Raw genomic sequence first — 19,626 nt, 5'->3', positions numbered from 1 at the left:
AGTATTATTTAGTGCCTAATGTGATTGTTCTTACATGCAAAATGTGTTTCTCGCCAAAATGGTTTAAAATAGAAAGTAACTGTAATATTGCGCAGGATGCAGCATCGTCCAAAGAAGAAAACAATTCCAAAAATCAAAAATCCTAGGAAGTAAAGAGGTTGATATCAACTGGCTTAAAGCCAAACCAACCGATTGTATTATAGTATGTTGTTGTTACAAAGTGTCGGAGACAGAAAGTGATCGGAATCGTCCGGCTGACCAAGTCAAGCGAGGGGAACGATCGATTTCTACATTCTGTTAACTGTGAAGTTTTGTAATAGTCGCTTCAAGTGTTATTTAGGCCGGATTTATTGCTCTCGTCACATCTTTCAAGCATTTCCATATTATGTATGTTTCGTTCTTACTCTATTTTTGTAATATCTTTTATACTACTGTAACTACTTTCTCTGTTATAAGGTTTTAGGATGTAATCAAATGACTGAAATTATAGACAGTTGTGCCATAGCAATCCAAAGAATACAAATGCAAATATACAGAATAAATAATGTAAAATTGAACGGTTTCAATTATCCGAATTTTCAGTTTCATCACATATCCAGTATATTTTCTGATTTGTTGATTTTTAGCAGTGATCAAAAATACCGTTTTCGTTTTTAATAATTCAGCTTACTCCATTCACATCATCAGATTCGTGATCAAATTTTATTGATCAGTTCAAAATATTCCAATCAATTACAATTTTCTTTTCTCCCACTTACATTGAAAAATCACTTGCCACCACAGTGTAATAACTAAACATCGAGTCTTATACTATCGAATTCCTTCTATGTGTTGTACCATGTGCGTTATCGTCTCTACCGAGCTGCTGTTCGTTTGTGACGATTGGATTTTGACACTAGTGCGTTGTACGCCGAGTCGATTCCACCGCATTCTCGTTGTAGGTTCACCGTTGCATCGTTTCCCATCATCTTTATGTGGAAGGCCTCTGTGATGATTCTGCTCTCCTGGATTTCTATCTGTTCTAAAATTTCCGTATTTTTTAAATCAAAATTGTGTCCTTTTGTCATATAGTGCCAGGCAAGTCGTTGCCTCCTTTTCCTTATGCTGGTTCTATGTTCATTAATTCGTGTGTCCAGCATACGGCCTGTTTGCCCCACGTAGACTTTGTGTCACCTGCACCTACAACGAGAATGCGGTTGAATCAGGGTCTGCGAAGCGGCCATGTTTCTGATGCCAGCATCAAAATCATCGAATAATTTAATACGAAGACGTAATTCGATGTGCTTTACTCGTGTGGGCCAAACCCTAAAGTAGTATTTGTTCAACGAAAATTCTCTCTTTTGATAGAGAAACTCTCAGCTGGGTTGCCGAAGATGGCGAAGGCGACGAATGTGACGTCACGTCTGGCATACCCAGTACAATTTTTATAAAGACGTGACGTTTCATTCCGCCCACCACCGTGGGTGGCAATGTTTACGTAATTTTTCGACTACTACAGACATAGAGGACTTTGGCCCACACCGTTACTGAAGCATATGGACGTAATTATAGTCGTTAAAACCTGCCATTGAAAAGTTTTTTAAATATCCGATATTTTTGGCGAAGAGAGCGCTTGGTGCCGATTGAAATATGATAATTTATTAAAGGCATCAATATTCTTGTTGAACACCTTGCATTCATACTTTCGCATAAGTATTTGAAAAATGAGATAATTACGTCCATTTGGAAAAATCACTTCGGAATAGTGGTTTGTTTACAAAATAGAATTGTCAGTGGAAACCCAATTTCAACAGAACAAAGAAACTCAAAGATGTTGGCTATTGTCAAACGTAGTGGTAGGATTGCCAGATACCTGTGAATAGACTCGGCGTACTACTACCAAAATATTGAAGCTTTCAACATCCTTCATTGATTTCAGCTAATTTTAGATTTCCATTATCATCATGGGAGCTGCGGATAGAGTCAAACGAGTGCCAAAAATCTCCATGGTAAGCCGTCAAAAAGTATCCATCAGAGAGGTTTTGTGATTTGAGCGCAGCTGAGAGAGACATCGTAAATCAACTCATACTAAATACAGCTCATATTGAACAAATTTCAATTTTTGGCGTCATTTTAAATATATCGACGTCTAAAATAAGTGAAGGGTATGAATTAATTTTATATTCGAAGTTAATTTATGCGATGCAGTAAATTGACGAAATCTTTGTAATTAATTCTATAAAGATAAACACAATGAAAATTCAATTTGAGAAAATCGTAACGTACATTGAACACAGAGAAATTTTGAGTTTCAAGCAAAATATCTTGAAAATTGATTCGATCGAGTCCGCAGCTCCCAGCTCATCATTATTGTCGTTGCAATCCATATCATCGTGAGTCCAATTGTGTCCGTTTGTCCATACTGTCTATCCAATGATCGTTGTATGTTTGGTTGATATTTAACCGGGTAACGTTGGAGAAATGCCTCCGAGAAGAACAAGTTGTCAGACGTCAGCAGGCCGCCCTTGGGGTAAGGCGCGTACCCCAGAACGCCACGTATGGGCTGCCGATCCGGCGACTGACGAGGGTTTAAGAGGCTGAATCGAGCCCATGACCAGTGAGTGGTGGAATTGTCAGTATCAGTTTGAGATTGATACCATTGCTCATTTACACTCACTTCCTCACAGTGAAAACTAAAATGGTAGGTAAAAATGGCAGCAAAATAGAAGATAAAGTAAACAAAGACCTTTTCTCACCGCACACGCAGCCCAAGTCCATTCAGTTCACTCCTGGTGCGTGAAAGTGACGGTCTTATATAAATACATCGGTGAATACTATCACTTGACAGAAAAAGGCAGGAATTTGTGCCGAATGATCCTCAGCTTTAGCCGTTGCTGGCAAACTGAGTTGAGCTACTACTCATCATAGGCAAAGAGGAGAAGATAAAATACAAAACAAAAGAACTCTACTCAGCAAGCATTGTTGATCAAGGAATCAATACTGAGCACCAACTAACAGTATACCCTTTTTACAATGTTGTGAAACTCATATGTGAATATGTACATTGTGAAGATATTGATTCGGAAAATGTATTGAGGTAACCACTTTCCTTCGATGGGACTCGAACTCATGACCCTACAGTACGCTATCGGTGCTTTAACAACTGTACGAAGGACTCCCGTCGGCCTTCGCAACCTAGCGGATACTGAACGAGCCTGAGATTCCATAGTCGAATCACTCGCAATCTATTTCAAGCCGAAACATCCAATGTGTATGGTACACGTTCACATTAGAGGAGCGTGAGTATAGAATGTCTGGCTATACAATTCTTCATCAGCAACTGTACTGATCAAGGAAGTTGTGTAAGCTGATTCCTGTTGTTGAACGTAGCCAACTACGCTACGGGACTTCTAAATTCAATTATCATTCACAATAAAAATAAACGATTTCTAAGAAAAACTCGCTCTGCGCATTTAAGGGTAACGGGTACTTTTTTATTTGTAACGAGTCAAGTTAACTAGATCTAGATCAAATATATCATCTGAACGAAGCATACCGATTACTTTGAACGTATTTTGTCAACCATTGTTTTGTCGTAAGATTCTCACTCCTTTCCACTGCTACTGCCGGAGCTACTCCCGTTGCTCCAATCGCCCTCCATGCGCCAAACGCTGAACAGGTAGCTGAGTTTCTCGTGCGCCAAGATACCACTGCCGCTGAACTGAAGCGGTCCTGCGCCGCTGGCGCCCGAGTTGGCCAAATTCTTTTGCGTTTCCTCCAGAATGGGCAGTTCGTTGTTCGACAGCACCCGATACAGGAAATCGATGTACCTGGGGATTAGAGAGGACGAAGAGAAAGAAAAAAATGAAGGTTAGCCCGAAAGAAGTCATTTGATGGATTGGATTTTCCCTTTCTTCAATAATTGTTATTTCGGATTTTCCCGATTAGATGATTTCCAAATTTATGAGATTGAATGGATTTGTGAGAAATTATTTTGCAAAAGAAAAAGACACTAATGATGAATTTACTAATGTAGGAATCACATTATATTTGGTTGATTTTCACCAATCCAAAGTCAGAAAATTTTATTATCGAACTCTAAATAATTTCGCTGTTAATCTGTTCTTTTGGCAGACGGATTGATGGTAACCTAATGTAATTAAAACAACCATTCTTTATGTCTCAAACAACAGCTCAGTGGGTACGTAAACAAGCGAAGGGAAAGCAAACACTGTGAACAGAATCCAGCAAAAAACATCCACCAGTTTTGATGAACATTTAACACATGTTTTGCGTTCTGGAAGACAACATTTATGAACCATTTACTTTTTTTATTGTATTCATTGGAACGCGATCCAAGTGAGCTATGCTTTAAATTTTCTTTTTTTTTCTTCGTCCATATTTGCTTCGCTCAAAACAACGCACGGGAAAGATTCCCCCATCGAGGCGGATCAACGACGCAACGGAACGGTGGGATTTGTGTACTATTTTATGATGTCATCGCGGATTCCTCCCGTCAGGCGGCATTATCTTAGTCAGTGGCAGTATTTGGGTTGGAAGAAAACAGTTCCCACCGAAAAGTATCATCGGAACGGAGACGACGATGATGTGTTGACCTTACGTCACCAACTACGCCATTTTGATGGGTTGTTGATGTGCGTTTTCCGCGTTTCCCGTGTTTTCATTATTAGACATGTGATGGATTTTATTTTTATGGTTATGGACTTATTGTCAAAATATGAGTTAGGTTCATATTATTTTTATCAAACAGATAGAGACGGTATCATTCTGATTCATTGGTGAGAAGTGTTTCAAAGCATTGATCAGATAATTGGGTCATGATCGATTTCATGAACACATTCCAATTGAATGCCTATTATAGTCACTGGCAAATTCTTGCCCAGTATGAATTCATATTTATTAACATATTTATAAAACTCCATGCAGCCGCTAACAAACATACGTGCTTGCGATGCCATCTCAGTATTGTAGAAAATCTAATTAATATTGAAAACTGGTAGCTTTCGATGAACAACGCACCATGCGTCCGCAATTCCCTTTTTGATGAAAAGTGTGGTTCCCCAAAATCTACGCAACGCGTAACAGTTTTTTTATTGATGATTTAGTTGTTTTGTATGTACCGTAACATTTGAGCTATATGCTAATATCTTTTCTTAGAGGCTTCGATAAATCGTCACCGTACCACGAATTCAATTTCCACAACTTTTTCGACGTTCTCATCGGATACGAACATTTGGCTTCTATGAATGCCAGAATCGATGCCAGGAGCCATGACTTTCGATTGGAAATATAAAATATCCTCTAGATAAATATTACCCAAGTTCCGAGAACTTTCAGGAACAGACGGAAACGCTCATAGAGATACCGACTACTACAGACGGGCATTTCTCATCGAGGAAGAAATTAATTTAACGATAAGTGTCACACGACCTTCTCTATGCGGCTTGAAATAATCATGCCAGTGTACACTTATTTACTACTAGACAAGTCAAACTGGAGAGATTAAAACCTTTTGAGAATGAACGTTTATTTCTCAACCAGCATGAAACCAATCCGCAACTTATCTTCCCTGCAGAACATTTAAATAAAATTATTAGCCAAAACTCTTCGGCCTTTCAAGATTGTTTTCATCCATGATGAGTGATCGAATGATATTCCAAAGACGGCATTTAATGTCGACAATGGAAAATACGAATTTTTGAAAATCCCGTTCGGGTTGAAGAATGCGTCCGCGACATTCCAACGTTAAATGGATACTGTTTTAACCTTAGTAAGATGTTGGGGTCAATATGACCCAAAACGAAACTTCAAAGTAGAATAACTTTTTACCTGATAATCCGATCGTTCTGAAATTTCTTGACTTTTAATATTTTGTGGAAATGAAGCATCTGACATGAAAAAAGTATTTTAAGGTGCAACAGGAACGACCCCACAAAAAAAGTTACGAATAAGATGTTGGGGTCATATTGACCCAGAAATGTAAATGCTTATAAAACAGTCAAATTATAACCGAATTACAAAGTTTATATACCGTTCGAAAGATAAACTCATCAATTTTGTGGCTATGTGGTGATATGCTGGTTCTGGAGACAATGGCCACCGGGAAACGACTTCCACGGGGACCTTGTCGGTCATATAAGGGGAGCATAAAAATCGCTCCATATATGCCATTCGATCGCCAATTCTTCATAGATTCTCTTAAAACGGTAATGTATGGTCCATGAGAGGGCTTCCGACGAAAGTGGCCACTCCTGGTACATGCTAGGTGCCCCCGGGGAACCCGCAGGAGGGGACATTTCCGTTTTAGCACCAAAGTATGCCGTGCGGCGGCTCTTTCGTCATGATTTTCCACATAATAAATGATTATGCGCTTGAAATCGATAATTAACCACATTGGCCACTCTTGGAGCCTATGAGGTGCCCTCGGGGAACCCGTAAAAGAGGACATTTCCGTTTTAACACCAAAATATGCCGTGCGGCGACTCTTTCGTCATGACTTTCCACCAAACAGATGGTTATGCGCTTGAAATCAATAAGTGACCACATTGGCCTTTCCTGGTACAAGCAAGGTTTCCCCCAGGGAACCCGCAGGAGGGGACATTTCCGTTTTAGCACCACAATATGCCGTGCGGCGGCTCTTTCGTCATGATTTTCCACATAATAAATGATTATGCGCTTGAAATGGATAATTAACCACATTGGCCACTCTTGGAGCCTATGAGGTGCCCTCGGGGAACCCGTAAAAGAGGACATTTCCGTTTTAACACCAAAATATGCCGTGCGGCGGCTCTTTCGTCATGATTTTCCACCAAACAGATGGTTATGCGCTTGAAATCGATAAGTGACCACATTGGCCTTTCCTGGTACAAGCAAGGTTTCCCCCAGGGAACCCGCAGGAGGGGACATTTCCGTTTTAGTACCACAATATGCCGTGCGGCGGCTCTTTCGTCATGATTTTCCACATAATAAATGATTATGCGCTTGAAATCGATAATTGACCAAATTGGCCACTCTTGGAGCCTATGAGGTGCCCCCGGGGAACCCGTACAAGAGGACATTTTCGTTTTAGCACCAAAATATGCCGTGCGGCGGCTCTTTCGTCATGACTTTCCACAAAATAGATGATTATGCGCTTGAAATCGATAATTAACCACATTGGCCACTCTTGGAGCCTATGAGGTGCCCTCGGGGAACCCGTAAAAGAGGACATTTCCGTTTTAACACCAAAATATGCCGTGCGGCGGCTCTTTCGTCATGATTTTCCACCAAACAGATGGTTATGCGCTTGAAATCGATAAGTGACCACATTGGCCACTCTTGGTACAAGCAAGGTGCCCCCGGAGAACCCGCAGGAGGGGACATTTCCGTTTTAGCACCACAATATGCCGTGCGGCGGCTCTTTTGTCATGATTTTCCACATAATAAATGATTATGCGCTTGAAATCGATAATTTACTAAGTTGGCCACTCTTGGAGCCTATGAGGTGCCCCCGGGGAACCCGTAGAAGGGGACATTTCCGTTTTAACTCCAAAATATGCCATGCGGCGGCTCATTCGTCATGATTTTCCACAAATCGATAATTGACCACATTGGCCACTCTTGGAGCCTATGAGGAGCCTCGGGGAACCCGTAAAAGAAGTCATTTTCATTTTAGCACCAAAATATGCCGTGCGGCGGCTTTTTCGTCATGATTTTCCACAAAATAGATGATTATGCGCTCGAATTCGATAAGTGACCACATTGGCCACTCTTGCAGTCTATGAGGTGCACCCACCAAACAGATGGTCGTGCGCTCGAAATTGATAAGTGACCACATTGACTATATTTGAAACCTATGAGGTTCCCTGGGAGAACACGTGAAAGTGACATTTCCATTTTTACACCAACATATGTCATGCGGCGGCTCTTTCGTCGTGATTTTCCTCCAAATAGGTACCCTAGAAATCGATTATTGACATATTGTCCACCCTTAGAACCTATGAGGTGCCCCCGGGAACCCGTAGAAGAGTACATTTCCATTTTAACACCAAAATATGCCGTGCGGTGGCGCTTTCTTTGGTATTTTCTACCAAACAGATGGTCATGTGCTTGGAGTTGATTAGTGATATTGTATACTCTTGGAACCTTTGAGGTGCCCTGCGAACCCGTAGGAGAGGACATTTTCATGGTTATATTAAATGTACTGTGCCGCTTGCGGCAGCTTTATCTCCATGTTTTCCAACATATAGATGGTTATGCGTTTGAAATCGATTTAGATCACATTGTCTACCCTGGCCACAAGTCTTCAAAAAGTTGGTTATGCGCTTGAAATTGTTCTTTATTTGAAATTGAGTACTGAGTCAAATAAAAAAATAGTTTCTGGGCTACTGGGATGATTCCTTCGAACAGCTCTCCAAGGATTTTCTATTCCACATTTCGATATTACCATTAGTCGATGGTCCCTTCAATATCGACTCATAGAAGTTTGAGGTTTGCACCGATCGCCGTGGACAATGATGTGAAAACGCAATATTTTGATATAAAAAAGAAAATCTCTCCTTCTGTGAGACTCCTGCGGGTACCTTGTAGGTTGTAGATATTAAGTTTAGAATGAATGACCTATTTGATAGAAAAAAAAACAAGATTAATCTATTTAGTGGTGATGGTGCCTTTATCGTTCGTTCAAAAGGGTTGAGAAATATAAAAGAAAAGTGTAATATAGCAGTTTTTATCGCTAAATTATTGCTCTCTGAATACGATGTGCCAGATTTGTTGACAACGATACAACTTTACGCACCCTCTCGTACACTCCGGCCTAGAGATTTATTGTATGAAGCAGTTCAAAGCACGAACTATGCCGCCAACAGCTGCTTCGTCGCCATGATTCGTCGCTTCAACGAAGGAGCCATTTATTTCGACTTCAACATCAACGCATCTAGATTTCGGTATTGTTTGACAAGATATTTTAATGACTGACAATGTTCCAAATAGTAATTAAGTTTTCATGTAGACCATACAGTCAGATGAAATATAAATAAATAAATAAATAAATAAATAAATTAATAAATAAATAACACTAATAGGTAGATAGCTCTTATTTTTCATATTTGTTTATTTGCATTCTAAAATTTCCTGCTGAATGCGAGCAAATCGGTTGAGGAAAAGTTCCTAAAAAATGTGTTAGATTTTGTGTGCACAGACACTTTCAATGGATTCTTCGCGGCACTCCACAATTACCGAAACTGGGCCTGGGGTTCCCCCGGGTTGATATTAGATTTCAAGAGCATAACCAACTATTTGATGGAAAATTCTAGTGAAAGAGCCACTACACAGCATGTCTTGGAATAAAAATAAAAATATCTCCTTGTACAGGTTCCCCGGAAGCATAGGTTAGGTTTCTAAAGTGGCCAATGTGGTCGCTAATCGTTTTTAAGTGAGTGAGAGTAAGCACGGAAATGTCCTCTCCTATGAGCTCCACGGCGGTACTTCATAGGTTCCAAAATGGAAAATGGCACTTATTCATTTCGGTATAAAAACGGAAATGTCACCATCACCATCACCATCTATTCTGTGGAAAATCATGGCGAAAGAGCCGCCGCAAGGCATATTTTGGTGCTAATACGAAAATGTCCCTTTCTACGGGTTCCCCGGGGGCACCTCATAGGTTCCAAGAGTGGCCAATGTGGTCAATTATCGATTTCGAGTTGAATAACCATCTTTTTGATAGGAAAACACACCGAGAGAGTTGCCGCACGGCATATTTTGGTGTTAAAACGAAAATGTTCCATTCTACGGGTTCCCTAAGAGCCCCTCATAGGTTCGAGGTGTTGTCAATGTGGTCACTAATCGATTTCAAGCGTATAATCATCTATTTTGTGGCAAATCATGACGAAAGAGCTGCCGCACGAAATATGTTGGTGTTAAAACGGAAATGTCCCCTTTTACGGATTCCCCGAGGGCACCTTATAGGCTCCAAGAGTGGCAATGTGGTCACTTAGCGATTTCGAGCTGAATAACCATCTCTTTGATGAGAAAACACACCGAAAGAGTCGCCGCGCGGCTATTTCGGTGTTAAAACGGAAATGTTCCATTCTACGGGTTCCCTGGGGGCCCCACATAGGTTCCAACCGTTGCCAATGTGGTCACTTATCGATTTCAAGCGCATAATCATCTATTTGGTGGAAAATCACGACGAAAGAGCCGCCGCACGGCATATTTTGGTGCTAAAACGGAAATGTCCCCTCCTGCGGGTTCCCTGGGGGCCCATGATAGGCTCTAAGAGCGGCCAATGTGGTCAATTATCGATTTCGAGCGCATAATCATCTATTTTGTGGAAAATCATGACGAAAGAGCTGTCGCACGACATATTTTGGTGTTAAAACGAAAATGTCCCCTCTTACGAGTTCCCCGAGGGCACCTCATAGGCTCCAAGAGTGGCCAATGTGGTCAATTATCGATTTCGAGCGCATAATCATCTATTTTGTGGAAAATCATTACGAAAGAGCTGTCGCACGACATATTTTGGTGTTAAAACGGAAATGTCCCCTCTTACGGGTTCCCCGAGGGCACCTCATAGGCTCCAAGAGTGGCCAATGTGGTCACTTAGCGATTTCGAGCGCATTATCATCTATTTTGTGGAAAATCATGACGACAGAGCCGCCGCACGGTATATTTTGGTGCTAAAACGGAAATGTCCCCTCCTGCGGGTTCCCCAGGGGCACCTTGCATGTACCAGGAGTGGCCAATGTGGTCACTTATCGATTTCAAGCGCATAACCATCTGTTTGGTGGAAAATCATGACGAAAGAGCCGCCGCACGGCATATTTTGGTGCTTAAACGGAAATGTCCCCTCCTACGGGTTCCCCGGGGGCACCTTGCATGTATCAGGAGTGGCCACTTTCGTCGGAAGCCATCTCATGGACCATACAATACCGTTTTAAGAGAATTTATGAAGAATTTGCGCACGAAAAGCATATATGGAGCGATTTTTATGCTCCCCTTATATGACCGACAAGGTCCCCGTGGAAGTCGTTTCCCGGTGGCCATTGTCTCCAGAACCAGCATATCACCACATAGCCACAAAATTGATGAATTTATTTTTCGAACGGTATATAAACTTTGTAATTCGGTTATAATTTGACTGTTTTATAAGCATTTACATTTCTGGGTCAATATGACCCTAACATCTTATTCGTAAGTTTTTTCTAATATCCGAAGAAGGTTAAGAAAGCATCTGGTGATAAGATTTTTCGTATATATGAACGGCATCATTATCTTTTCAACTTCTTTAGAAGAACATATGGAGACATTTAAAAATGTTTACAAACCCTTAAGGATGTCAACCTTAGGGTACAATGTGATAAGTCTGAATTTCTTCGTAAGGAAGTAGAATTCCTTCGACACGTCGTATCTACAGGCGGAGTGGAACCAAATCCAAAGAGGCAATTAAAAATTTGTATCTCCCGAAAACATCTAAAGAACTAAAGTCGTTTGTCGGAACAATCTCTTATTACAGAAGAATTGTATCAGGATTTGGAAAAATGCAAATCCAATGACTAGCCAACTTCGTGACAAGAATAAATCAATACCAATCCTGAATATGAATATGCCTATATTAAATGATATCATGAGCACAACACTTCTTCTTCTTACAAGAGATGAGCCAGCCTTGGGCTGAAAGTCTCCTTAATAAAGATATAAAAAAAAACTTCTTCTTCTTCTTATTTTGGCATTATATCCCCACACTGGGACACCGCCGCCTCGCAGCTTAGTGTTCATTCAACACTTCCACAGTTATTAACTGCGAGGTTTCTAATCCAAGTTACCATTTTTACATGCGTATATCATGACGCTAACACGATGATACCTTTATGCCCAGGAAGTCGAGACAATTTCAATCCGAAAATTGTCTAGACCGGCACCGAGAATCGAACCAAGCCACCCTCTGCATGGTCTTGCTTTGTAGCCGCGCGTATTACCGCACGGCTAAGGAGGGCCCCAACACTGCTATTGAGTTATCCAGACCTTAATGAGCCTTTCATCCTTCCTATCTACCGACGCATCAAACTATGCTATCGGCGCAGTATTGACGCAAATGGTAGATAGAAACAAAAGGCCAATTGAATCATTTGTTTGAGAAACTGCATAGGGGAAATGACGGCTTTGGCAGGTTTTGTTCTATTATTGTCAAGGGGGGTTTTGTTGACCAAATTTTACGAAATTTGGCCACAATATTCTTTGATATGCAAATAATGTTTAAGCCAAATTTGAGCATAATCAGTTATAGAAAACCCCCCTGACAATAATAGAAGAAAAGCTACCAAAGCCGTCATTTCCCCTATGTATTTTTCGATTTCTTCAATACAGCTCTATAGTTTTTGACAAAACTCAACAGTGTTGAGTCAACACCCTGGAACACTTCACTGTAAAAACTGTAGGCAGTACTCCATAATTGCTCTTCAAACGGCGTGCACATATATAGTTTCTCAAACAAACCAAACAAATCATACATTCCTGAACAAAAAATGTTTTTATATTTTTGCCAGAATACGTATTTTTGAACGAGGATTCAGAAAATATAAAATTTCATTTTGGCCAAAAATGTTACATATGCATTTATTATTATTATCATCTTTATTAATGAGGTTTTCGGCCCTGGGCCGGTTCACCTCGTAATAGTTACATATGCAGTTTCTCAAACAAAATGTTTAATAGCGTACCTTTCGCGAACACTGACAAAAGCAGAGAAAAAGTATTCCGCAACTGCTAAGGAACTTTTAGCTATCTATTTCACTGCAAAGAAATCTCGATTATATTTGTATGGTAGAAGTTTTTCTATTTACACAGACCATGAACCATTGACGAAAGAGATTAAATTAACAGATGCAGCAGAACGCGTAACTCGTCAACGGTTATACCTGGAGCAATTCGATTTCCAATTGGTTTAAAAGAAAGGGAAACAAAACTTGGCAACCGACGGGGTATCCCAGATACCTCGCGTGGGTGAATCTGAAATAAATTTACAAACCATTTTAGAAAATAAAGTACACGAAAACGATCCTATATACGGTCCGGAAATCATAAATAAATTTAGAAATCATTTCATCATACATAATAATAATAACAGAAGAAAGTCCCCTCACATTTATTATTTTATTTTTTCATGTTATAGTAGACACGTATTTCACCAAGAGGAATATACCGAAGAACAACTATTGAATAAGTCGAGTGAAGTACGAGACACCGAAAACGGCCTTACTGTTGAGGTCAAAATACGTATCTGTCAAAGGTACAATAAAGTAGTGGAATTATATTAACCATGTAGTTTGTAATTTGGCGCATACTTTACTTTTTCAGATTACGGCAGCGTAATTTCACGATGTTTCAGTGCGATTGATTACGGTCTTTCTTCAATGTTAGAAGGAAAGAATTTTTGATTCACTCGAACAATTTTGAAATCAATGCAGTCATATCTCTCACAAGGAAATATGCTTCCATTCCTCCTAGGGGCTGTCCCTTCACCATGTGTACAGGTTTTGGTTGCTCATATACAATTTCAAAAATTTATATGGATCGTGGACATTTGCCATACCCACCCCTTCTCCTAAACTGTCCACGTGATATATGGACAGCCTCCTAACGGTATATCATATCAGTGGAAAAAGAATTGGAGCAGGTAAAATCAACAATACTCTAAACGGTTCAGATAAACCTCATCAAACGCCTTTTAAATGTCCTCTATTTTTTTGAGTTGAGTAACACATTGAACATGAATTGAGATTTTTTGAACAGCTAAAGGGTACATTAAGAAGAAATTGGGTGTCATATTTTAAAGAACGCATGGCTCGGATTAGCAGAATCCATCTAACAATGTTAGGGTTGATCGTCGTGTCACTCTGAGACTATTTTCCCCTCCGTCCAACAATTTTTCGCTTTGGCTTTCTTCTGCCAATGACGCCGTAACATGCCCTGGCAAAAAATCGAATTGACCTGCGGTTGTCGTTCATTTATCGTCCGACCAGAATTCAATAAGCAAGCTTGTCGATCCTATTTAAAAAAAAAATCTCTTGTTTCTTCATGTCACTGGTCTTCATTCTTCTCGCTATTAGATAACGAGTACAATTTGGAAAAAAGTATCATTTGATAGTCCAGACTCTTTGAATTTCATATTTGACATTGATGAACTATTATATACTATTTAGAGATAATTGAAGAATCTATAACACTAGCTGAACGAAGCGTCCCAAGCAGCCGCATCATCACCCTGAAGAACTTTCGGTTATTCGCCATACCCTCAACGATAAAGGTTTGCGATTGACCTCGGCTGACGATATGTTGAACTTGAACATTGCATAGCGCTAGCTTCGGTGCCAATTTATTCAAAAACAGTTTTTTGTTGTTTTCTCGGAATTGTGAAAAATGAATTGTGAAGCTGGACGACGAGGAGTATGCTAACTACGACATGGAAATTCAACCATTCAACCCTACCACAGGAATTAAGTCTAGCAACTGATGGATGTCCCGAGTCAAGAGATATACAGCTTATCCCACAGCAATAGAAAAAAAAGTCGAGGACGGCTTTCAAACTAAAAGGGCCTAAAAGAGCCGTTATAGAAACATCGGAACATCGTGCCACTCAGGTGCACCAATTGCAGTCTTATAACGAGGAGCAGTTTGTCCATTCTGCTATCAGACACCTGGGCAGGCGAAGTGTGGGGTTGAGGTCACTACTACCGACCCACTAAAACCAACTCCTTCTTCTCCAGTCACACCCCCGGCCCGCAATTAAGCAATACATCAGGGGTGCGACTATTTGAGCATTGCGCTCTCTCCTTGACGCCTCAACTCTCCTTAACGTCCCATGCACCACCTGTGCACAACGACACACTGGCACCAAATGTGCCCCAACACTCACCTGCCTGTGCTACGGGAATAACAGCAAGGAAATTGCAGGTACCTTGCAGGAGGCACCTCTTGCTGATATCCCACAACACAGACAGTCCTCATTTAGGGTGGTATCCACTCCGTCCTGCAACAGGGTGGCACCACCTGTCTGCCAAGCCGGAGGCGACCCTAGGGCAGTGAATCCTATGCCAGTCTTACCTCGGCTACGAGGCAGACCAATCACCCATCAACCCAGGCAGCGGTACCTCGGCACCAGTCAGGAGGTAGCGGTATCTTACAGGTGATACCGTCTGGTGCCTCGCTGTCCAGGTTGACCTCACTCAATGTAGTGGTTCTCTAGTCCTGCACTAGAGAACCTTACTTGTCCACCCATCCAGAGAGGATGTGTACATGGCTGCTTAGCACCTTACCATGACAGTAAACCCCCCGGCGTGGGTAGACCACTCATTCTACTGCCGAAGCAGTCCGCTCACTTCCTTGTTAAGCAGGGGCCCTCACTGCGGGTGTGTGGGTACCACCCACTGCCACCCTACTGCCTAAGCAGCCACTCGATCAACCATCCTTACCGTGTGAGACTTACTTGTGTGCTCACCCTTACATTCGAGAACTCACTCCGTGAGGATATTACCCCCATTCTCCTTGAGAGTAATACCCTCATCTCCCTTGCACTTGCACCACTTGTGCACCACTTGGGGGTGTGCGGGTACCACCCGCCACTGCCACCCACTTGCCGCCGAAGCAGCCCTCACTCTGTGGAACCTCCACAGGCTCCGTTAACTACCTGGCTAATTATTTCACCCCCCAGGTCATTCATCCCCACTGCGCCGCGAAGATGAAATTTACCACAGCAAAATGTACACATTCACCCAGCAAATTGAAAAAAATCACCACGCGCTTAAATGGGCCACTCACAGTCATACGGTAAGGCGCGAACTGAGCATCCTGTCAGAGCGACTTGTGAGTGGTTGAATGCGAAATTGAATGGTCGGTGTTGGAAATGATTTTTCGGCTGCACCCAGTTGCACTTACCACGGCGGCAATGAAGGCGACTGCAGATTATACTGAGATCCATGTTTTTCACTGCATTGACTGTGAAATATTTCTACCCTTGTCCCAGTGTGGGGATGTAATGCCATTAAGAAGAAGAAGTAGAAATCATGAGTTTGGGAGAGAATGGTTATTCAGCTTATAGAGCTTGCTGACGTTTAGTCACCTTTCTCTTGCACGCTCACAGAGCGAATAGGATTTGTTTTCATCGGGAAACGCTTCGGAAGCAGGAATTTAGGCAATGTAGCTCATTTCGTAAGTCTGCAATCACGAAATGATTAAAATGTGCATATTTTAATTCATCTTTAATAGATTTGCACCAGTTGAGATTATTCTACAAACGAAAAAAAAATGTTTCAGCAGCTTTGTCGGCTAAAACACGAGGAGAATCTGGCAATTTTTTTGAGTGACAGAGTTCAAAGCATTCCATTTCACCAATATTCTACCAATATAAAAGTGATATTTAAGTAGGGGGAGATCCCCCAGCGCCGGACACCTCCCAATATCAGACACTTCTCAAAACGACACTTGCAGAGGTCCCTCCACCATCTTATGTAGTACAAAAGAAAGCTATTGAAAAGTCCTTTACCTGCATAGAATATCAGATCCTCATGTTGTAAACTTTGTACAAAATATGAAATTGATCAAAAACGCCAAAAAAAATTTCGCTTCGCCTTACTTAAGAAGGTATAAATTAGCAATATTAAAATCAATCGAATGCGTTCTGATTATGTGAAGATGGTCAATATTAGCCATATTTCAAATAACGATCATGATTTGTTGGATATATAATGTAACTGTGCACAATAGAAGAAAAGGAGGTGTTTTCGCGTCGACCTAATTTTCAATGATGAAAGTTTTAGGTCCCGGGTCGTGCAGGGTTAATTTCGCGTATCACCTTTTGCACTACTTTTCATCCTGAACTGGCTAGGAATACTGATACCGGCAACGGGTCACGGCTACAGATCACGAATTAGAACACTTGATTTACGATTTGGAGAGAGAGTATATTTCACTTTTGATCTCGATTTGAAAATGATCTTACATTGGCATCTCTGGGACGATATTTATACTGTTTCCCTTCCACTAAACTCATATAGCATTATTTTGTCTCTATTGATTCTTTTCATTGGATGTCGTATTCAGTTTTAAATGATTTTCAATATTGTTTTGTCTCTAAATTATTTGAGTTTTTGTATATAACTAACTATAAAGGTTGACGAGTCATCTTCTTATATGTATAGTATATGCCCGCTGATCCGACAAATTGGCATCAACATTTCAAAAGGGCGAAACTGCTTTGGTAAACAACAGCTTCTCACGTCGCTGGTGGGCTAATTTGAGCCCACACACCCAATCCAACGCCACTGATGGAAGCAGCGAATCCTCTTCTTTCAATCAATTGTGCTGGACGTTGTGGGTGGGCTCAAATTAGGCCACCAGCGACGTGAGAAGCTTTTGTTTACAAAAGCAGTTTCGCCCTTTTGAAATGTTGGTGCCGAAATGTATGGTCGGACTATCGAGGTTTCTCTTGTTAATCCGACTGTCAAATCCATACAAATGAACCAAAACAAAATCACAGCACAAATTTGAAAACTGACAGCATAATGTGTTTAAATGGGTGTTGATAAGCTCAAAATAATTTTCTTAACAAAATGGGTGTTGATTTTTTTTTTAATCCAGAAAATTCCGAATTAGCGATATCCGGACTAACGAGTCGTCGGATTAGTGATTTTCGGATAAGCGGGGGGATACTGTATATTAACGCATTTGCCCAAAAGTACACGCGGCGCTCCGCAGAGGAAACGACGCATTGCGTTTTTTGCTGCTCGTATACTCGATTCTTATGGGGAGATAACATTGTTGCGTTTCTTGGGGCGCGGTTGTTCCTTTCGAATGTGAAACGCCGCGTTAAATCTTGTGCAAATGCGCTTTTAATTTCTTGCATGCAACTTTTGATTGTTTACAGCGGTATGCGATAGTAGTGCTATCCAATGAGCAGCTCGAAGTTGTTCCCGTCCTGCTCGTTCTTTTTTGTCAACAAATGGGCATGAGCAGCACAAGGAGAAACTTTGAGCTACTTCAAGCTCTCATTGGACAGCACTAGTGTATCCAGTTTTCCGCGAGCGGTAATGGCCGCCAGTTTGCCTGCGGGTTAGTCTCTGATTTGACGTTTCTGGAGGTCAACTGCACCCACCATTCGAGCAATTTGACCAATGTGGTATATGAGAAGGCTTGAATTCAGTGAGACAGCAGCTTCTTATATGAAACAACAACAACGGTCAGATTGCTCGGAGCGGTGGGTGCAGTTGACCTCCTCAGACGTCAAATCAGAGACTGACCCGCAGGCAAGCTGGCGGCCATTACTGCTAGCGGAAAGCTGGATAAGTGAATGGTAACTCATAACTGACTACTACTATTGTACGTGTATGTCTAACAAGATCAAAACAAAACACAAATATGCTGCAGTTGGTGCGGATTGATTCGGTAAGTAATTAATTTGTTATAAATTGATTTGTAATTATTATAATTCAAGTTTGTTTCAATTATAATAATTACAAATCAATTTCAATGTTTCAATTTCAGGTCTATATGATAACTTCGGCCGGAACAGGAGGTATTTTCGGCCAAAATTACGAATCCTGCAACGAATTGTGGTATTCATCATGAAAACATAAATAGATAAGGAAAACATTTTTTCTGAGGCTTCAATGGGGTATGGGATCAATTTTTGGCATAGTATCGATTTTTGCCATATTCTACAAAATCAACGAATTTGATCATTTTTTGGCTTGCATTGAAGCTGGATAAAATACTGTTGTCATAAGACGAGTTTGTACGATTCCATTTCATTCCACTACTTTATTGTACCTTTGATATCTGTATTTCGACCTCGACAAGTCGAGTCAAGTACGAGACACAGAAGACGGCCTTACTTGTGAGGTAAAGTAAACAAGTAAAGATATTCCACTAAGAGCTTAAAACAATTTTCATGGCGCATGATGTGTTGGGCACTGCATAGCGACGCCAATGAAATGGTTGGTTTGATGAGGAGTGTCAGCGAGTGACGGACGAGGAAAGTGCTACTAAATGTTGTATGCTAGTGGCTCGTACCCGTTGCAATAGATAACTCTTGGAGACATCATAAGTCATGAACGCATGAACTGCCCTTCTACGCATAATTGTCCCATGTTAGTTTTTGTGGATTTTGACTTTTCGCCACGTCTATTTTGATGAATACTTTTAGAAAACTCTAACAGATTTCGAACTTTGTTTGGAAAATCATTGAAAACAACATCAAGTCTATTTGTCCCATTGCTTAATTTCTACGCATAATTGTCTCGCGGTGATTAAATTTATCATTATGGCGGATTCTGTTATTTTATGGAGCAACACACATTGAAATAGCATCTTCTGTTTAGATCTTCCAATCTTAGCCTGTTCCACTGGTTGATCTAAGCGACATAATCACTTCAACCACGTGGATGGTTCACTTCCAAAGATAAAGCATGTGGAGTCGTATGTCAATTGCAGTAGTCATTTAGGAAATCATGCACTAAGCGGGACTGATATGCGTAGAAACTATCAAACAAGTGCTCTATTTCTCGACATAACTGTCCCGCCAAACTATTTTCATGATCGTTGTCGCAAATTCTATTTGTGGGTGAAAAATAAGAATGATTTTAATGAAATTAA

At 40.9% G+C, this 19,626-nt stretch overlaps 1 protein-coding gene across 1 annotated transcript in view; it reads right to left on the bottom strand.

The window, feature by feature from the left end:
- Nucleotides 1-3,545: 3,545 nt before the first annotated feature.
- LOC134223584 (protein twist) overlaps nt 3,546-19,626 on the bottom strand; it is a 45,514-nt gene continuing 29,433 nt past the window's right edge. The window contains exon 2 of the mRNA XM_062702761.1: nt 3,546-3,809. Coding sequence (XP_062558745.1) covers nt 3,584-3,809 — 226 coding nt within the window. The 3' untranslated portion in view covers nt 3,546-3,583. The remainder of the gene's footprint in view (nt 3,810-19,626) is intronic.

The sequence above is a fragment of the Armigeres subalbatus genome, chromosome 3, assembly GCF_024139115.2.
Source record: "Armigeres subalbatus isolate Guangzhou_Male chromosome 3, GZ_Asu_2, whole genome shotgun sequence".
NCBI lineage: Eukaryota > Metazoa > Arthropoda > Insecta > Diptera > Culicidae > Armigeres > Armigeres subalbatus.
The sequence above is the reverse complement of the archived record's forward strand: the minus strand, read 5'-3'. Positions and strand labels throughout refer to the sequence as shown.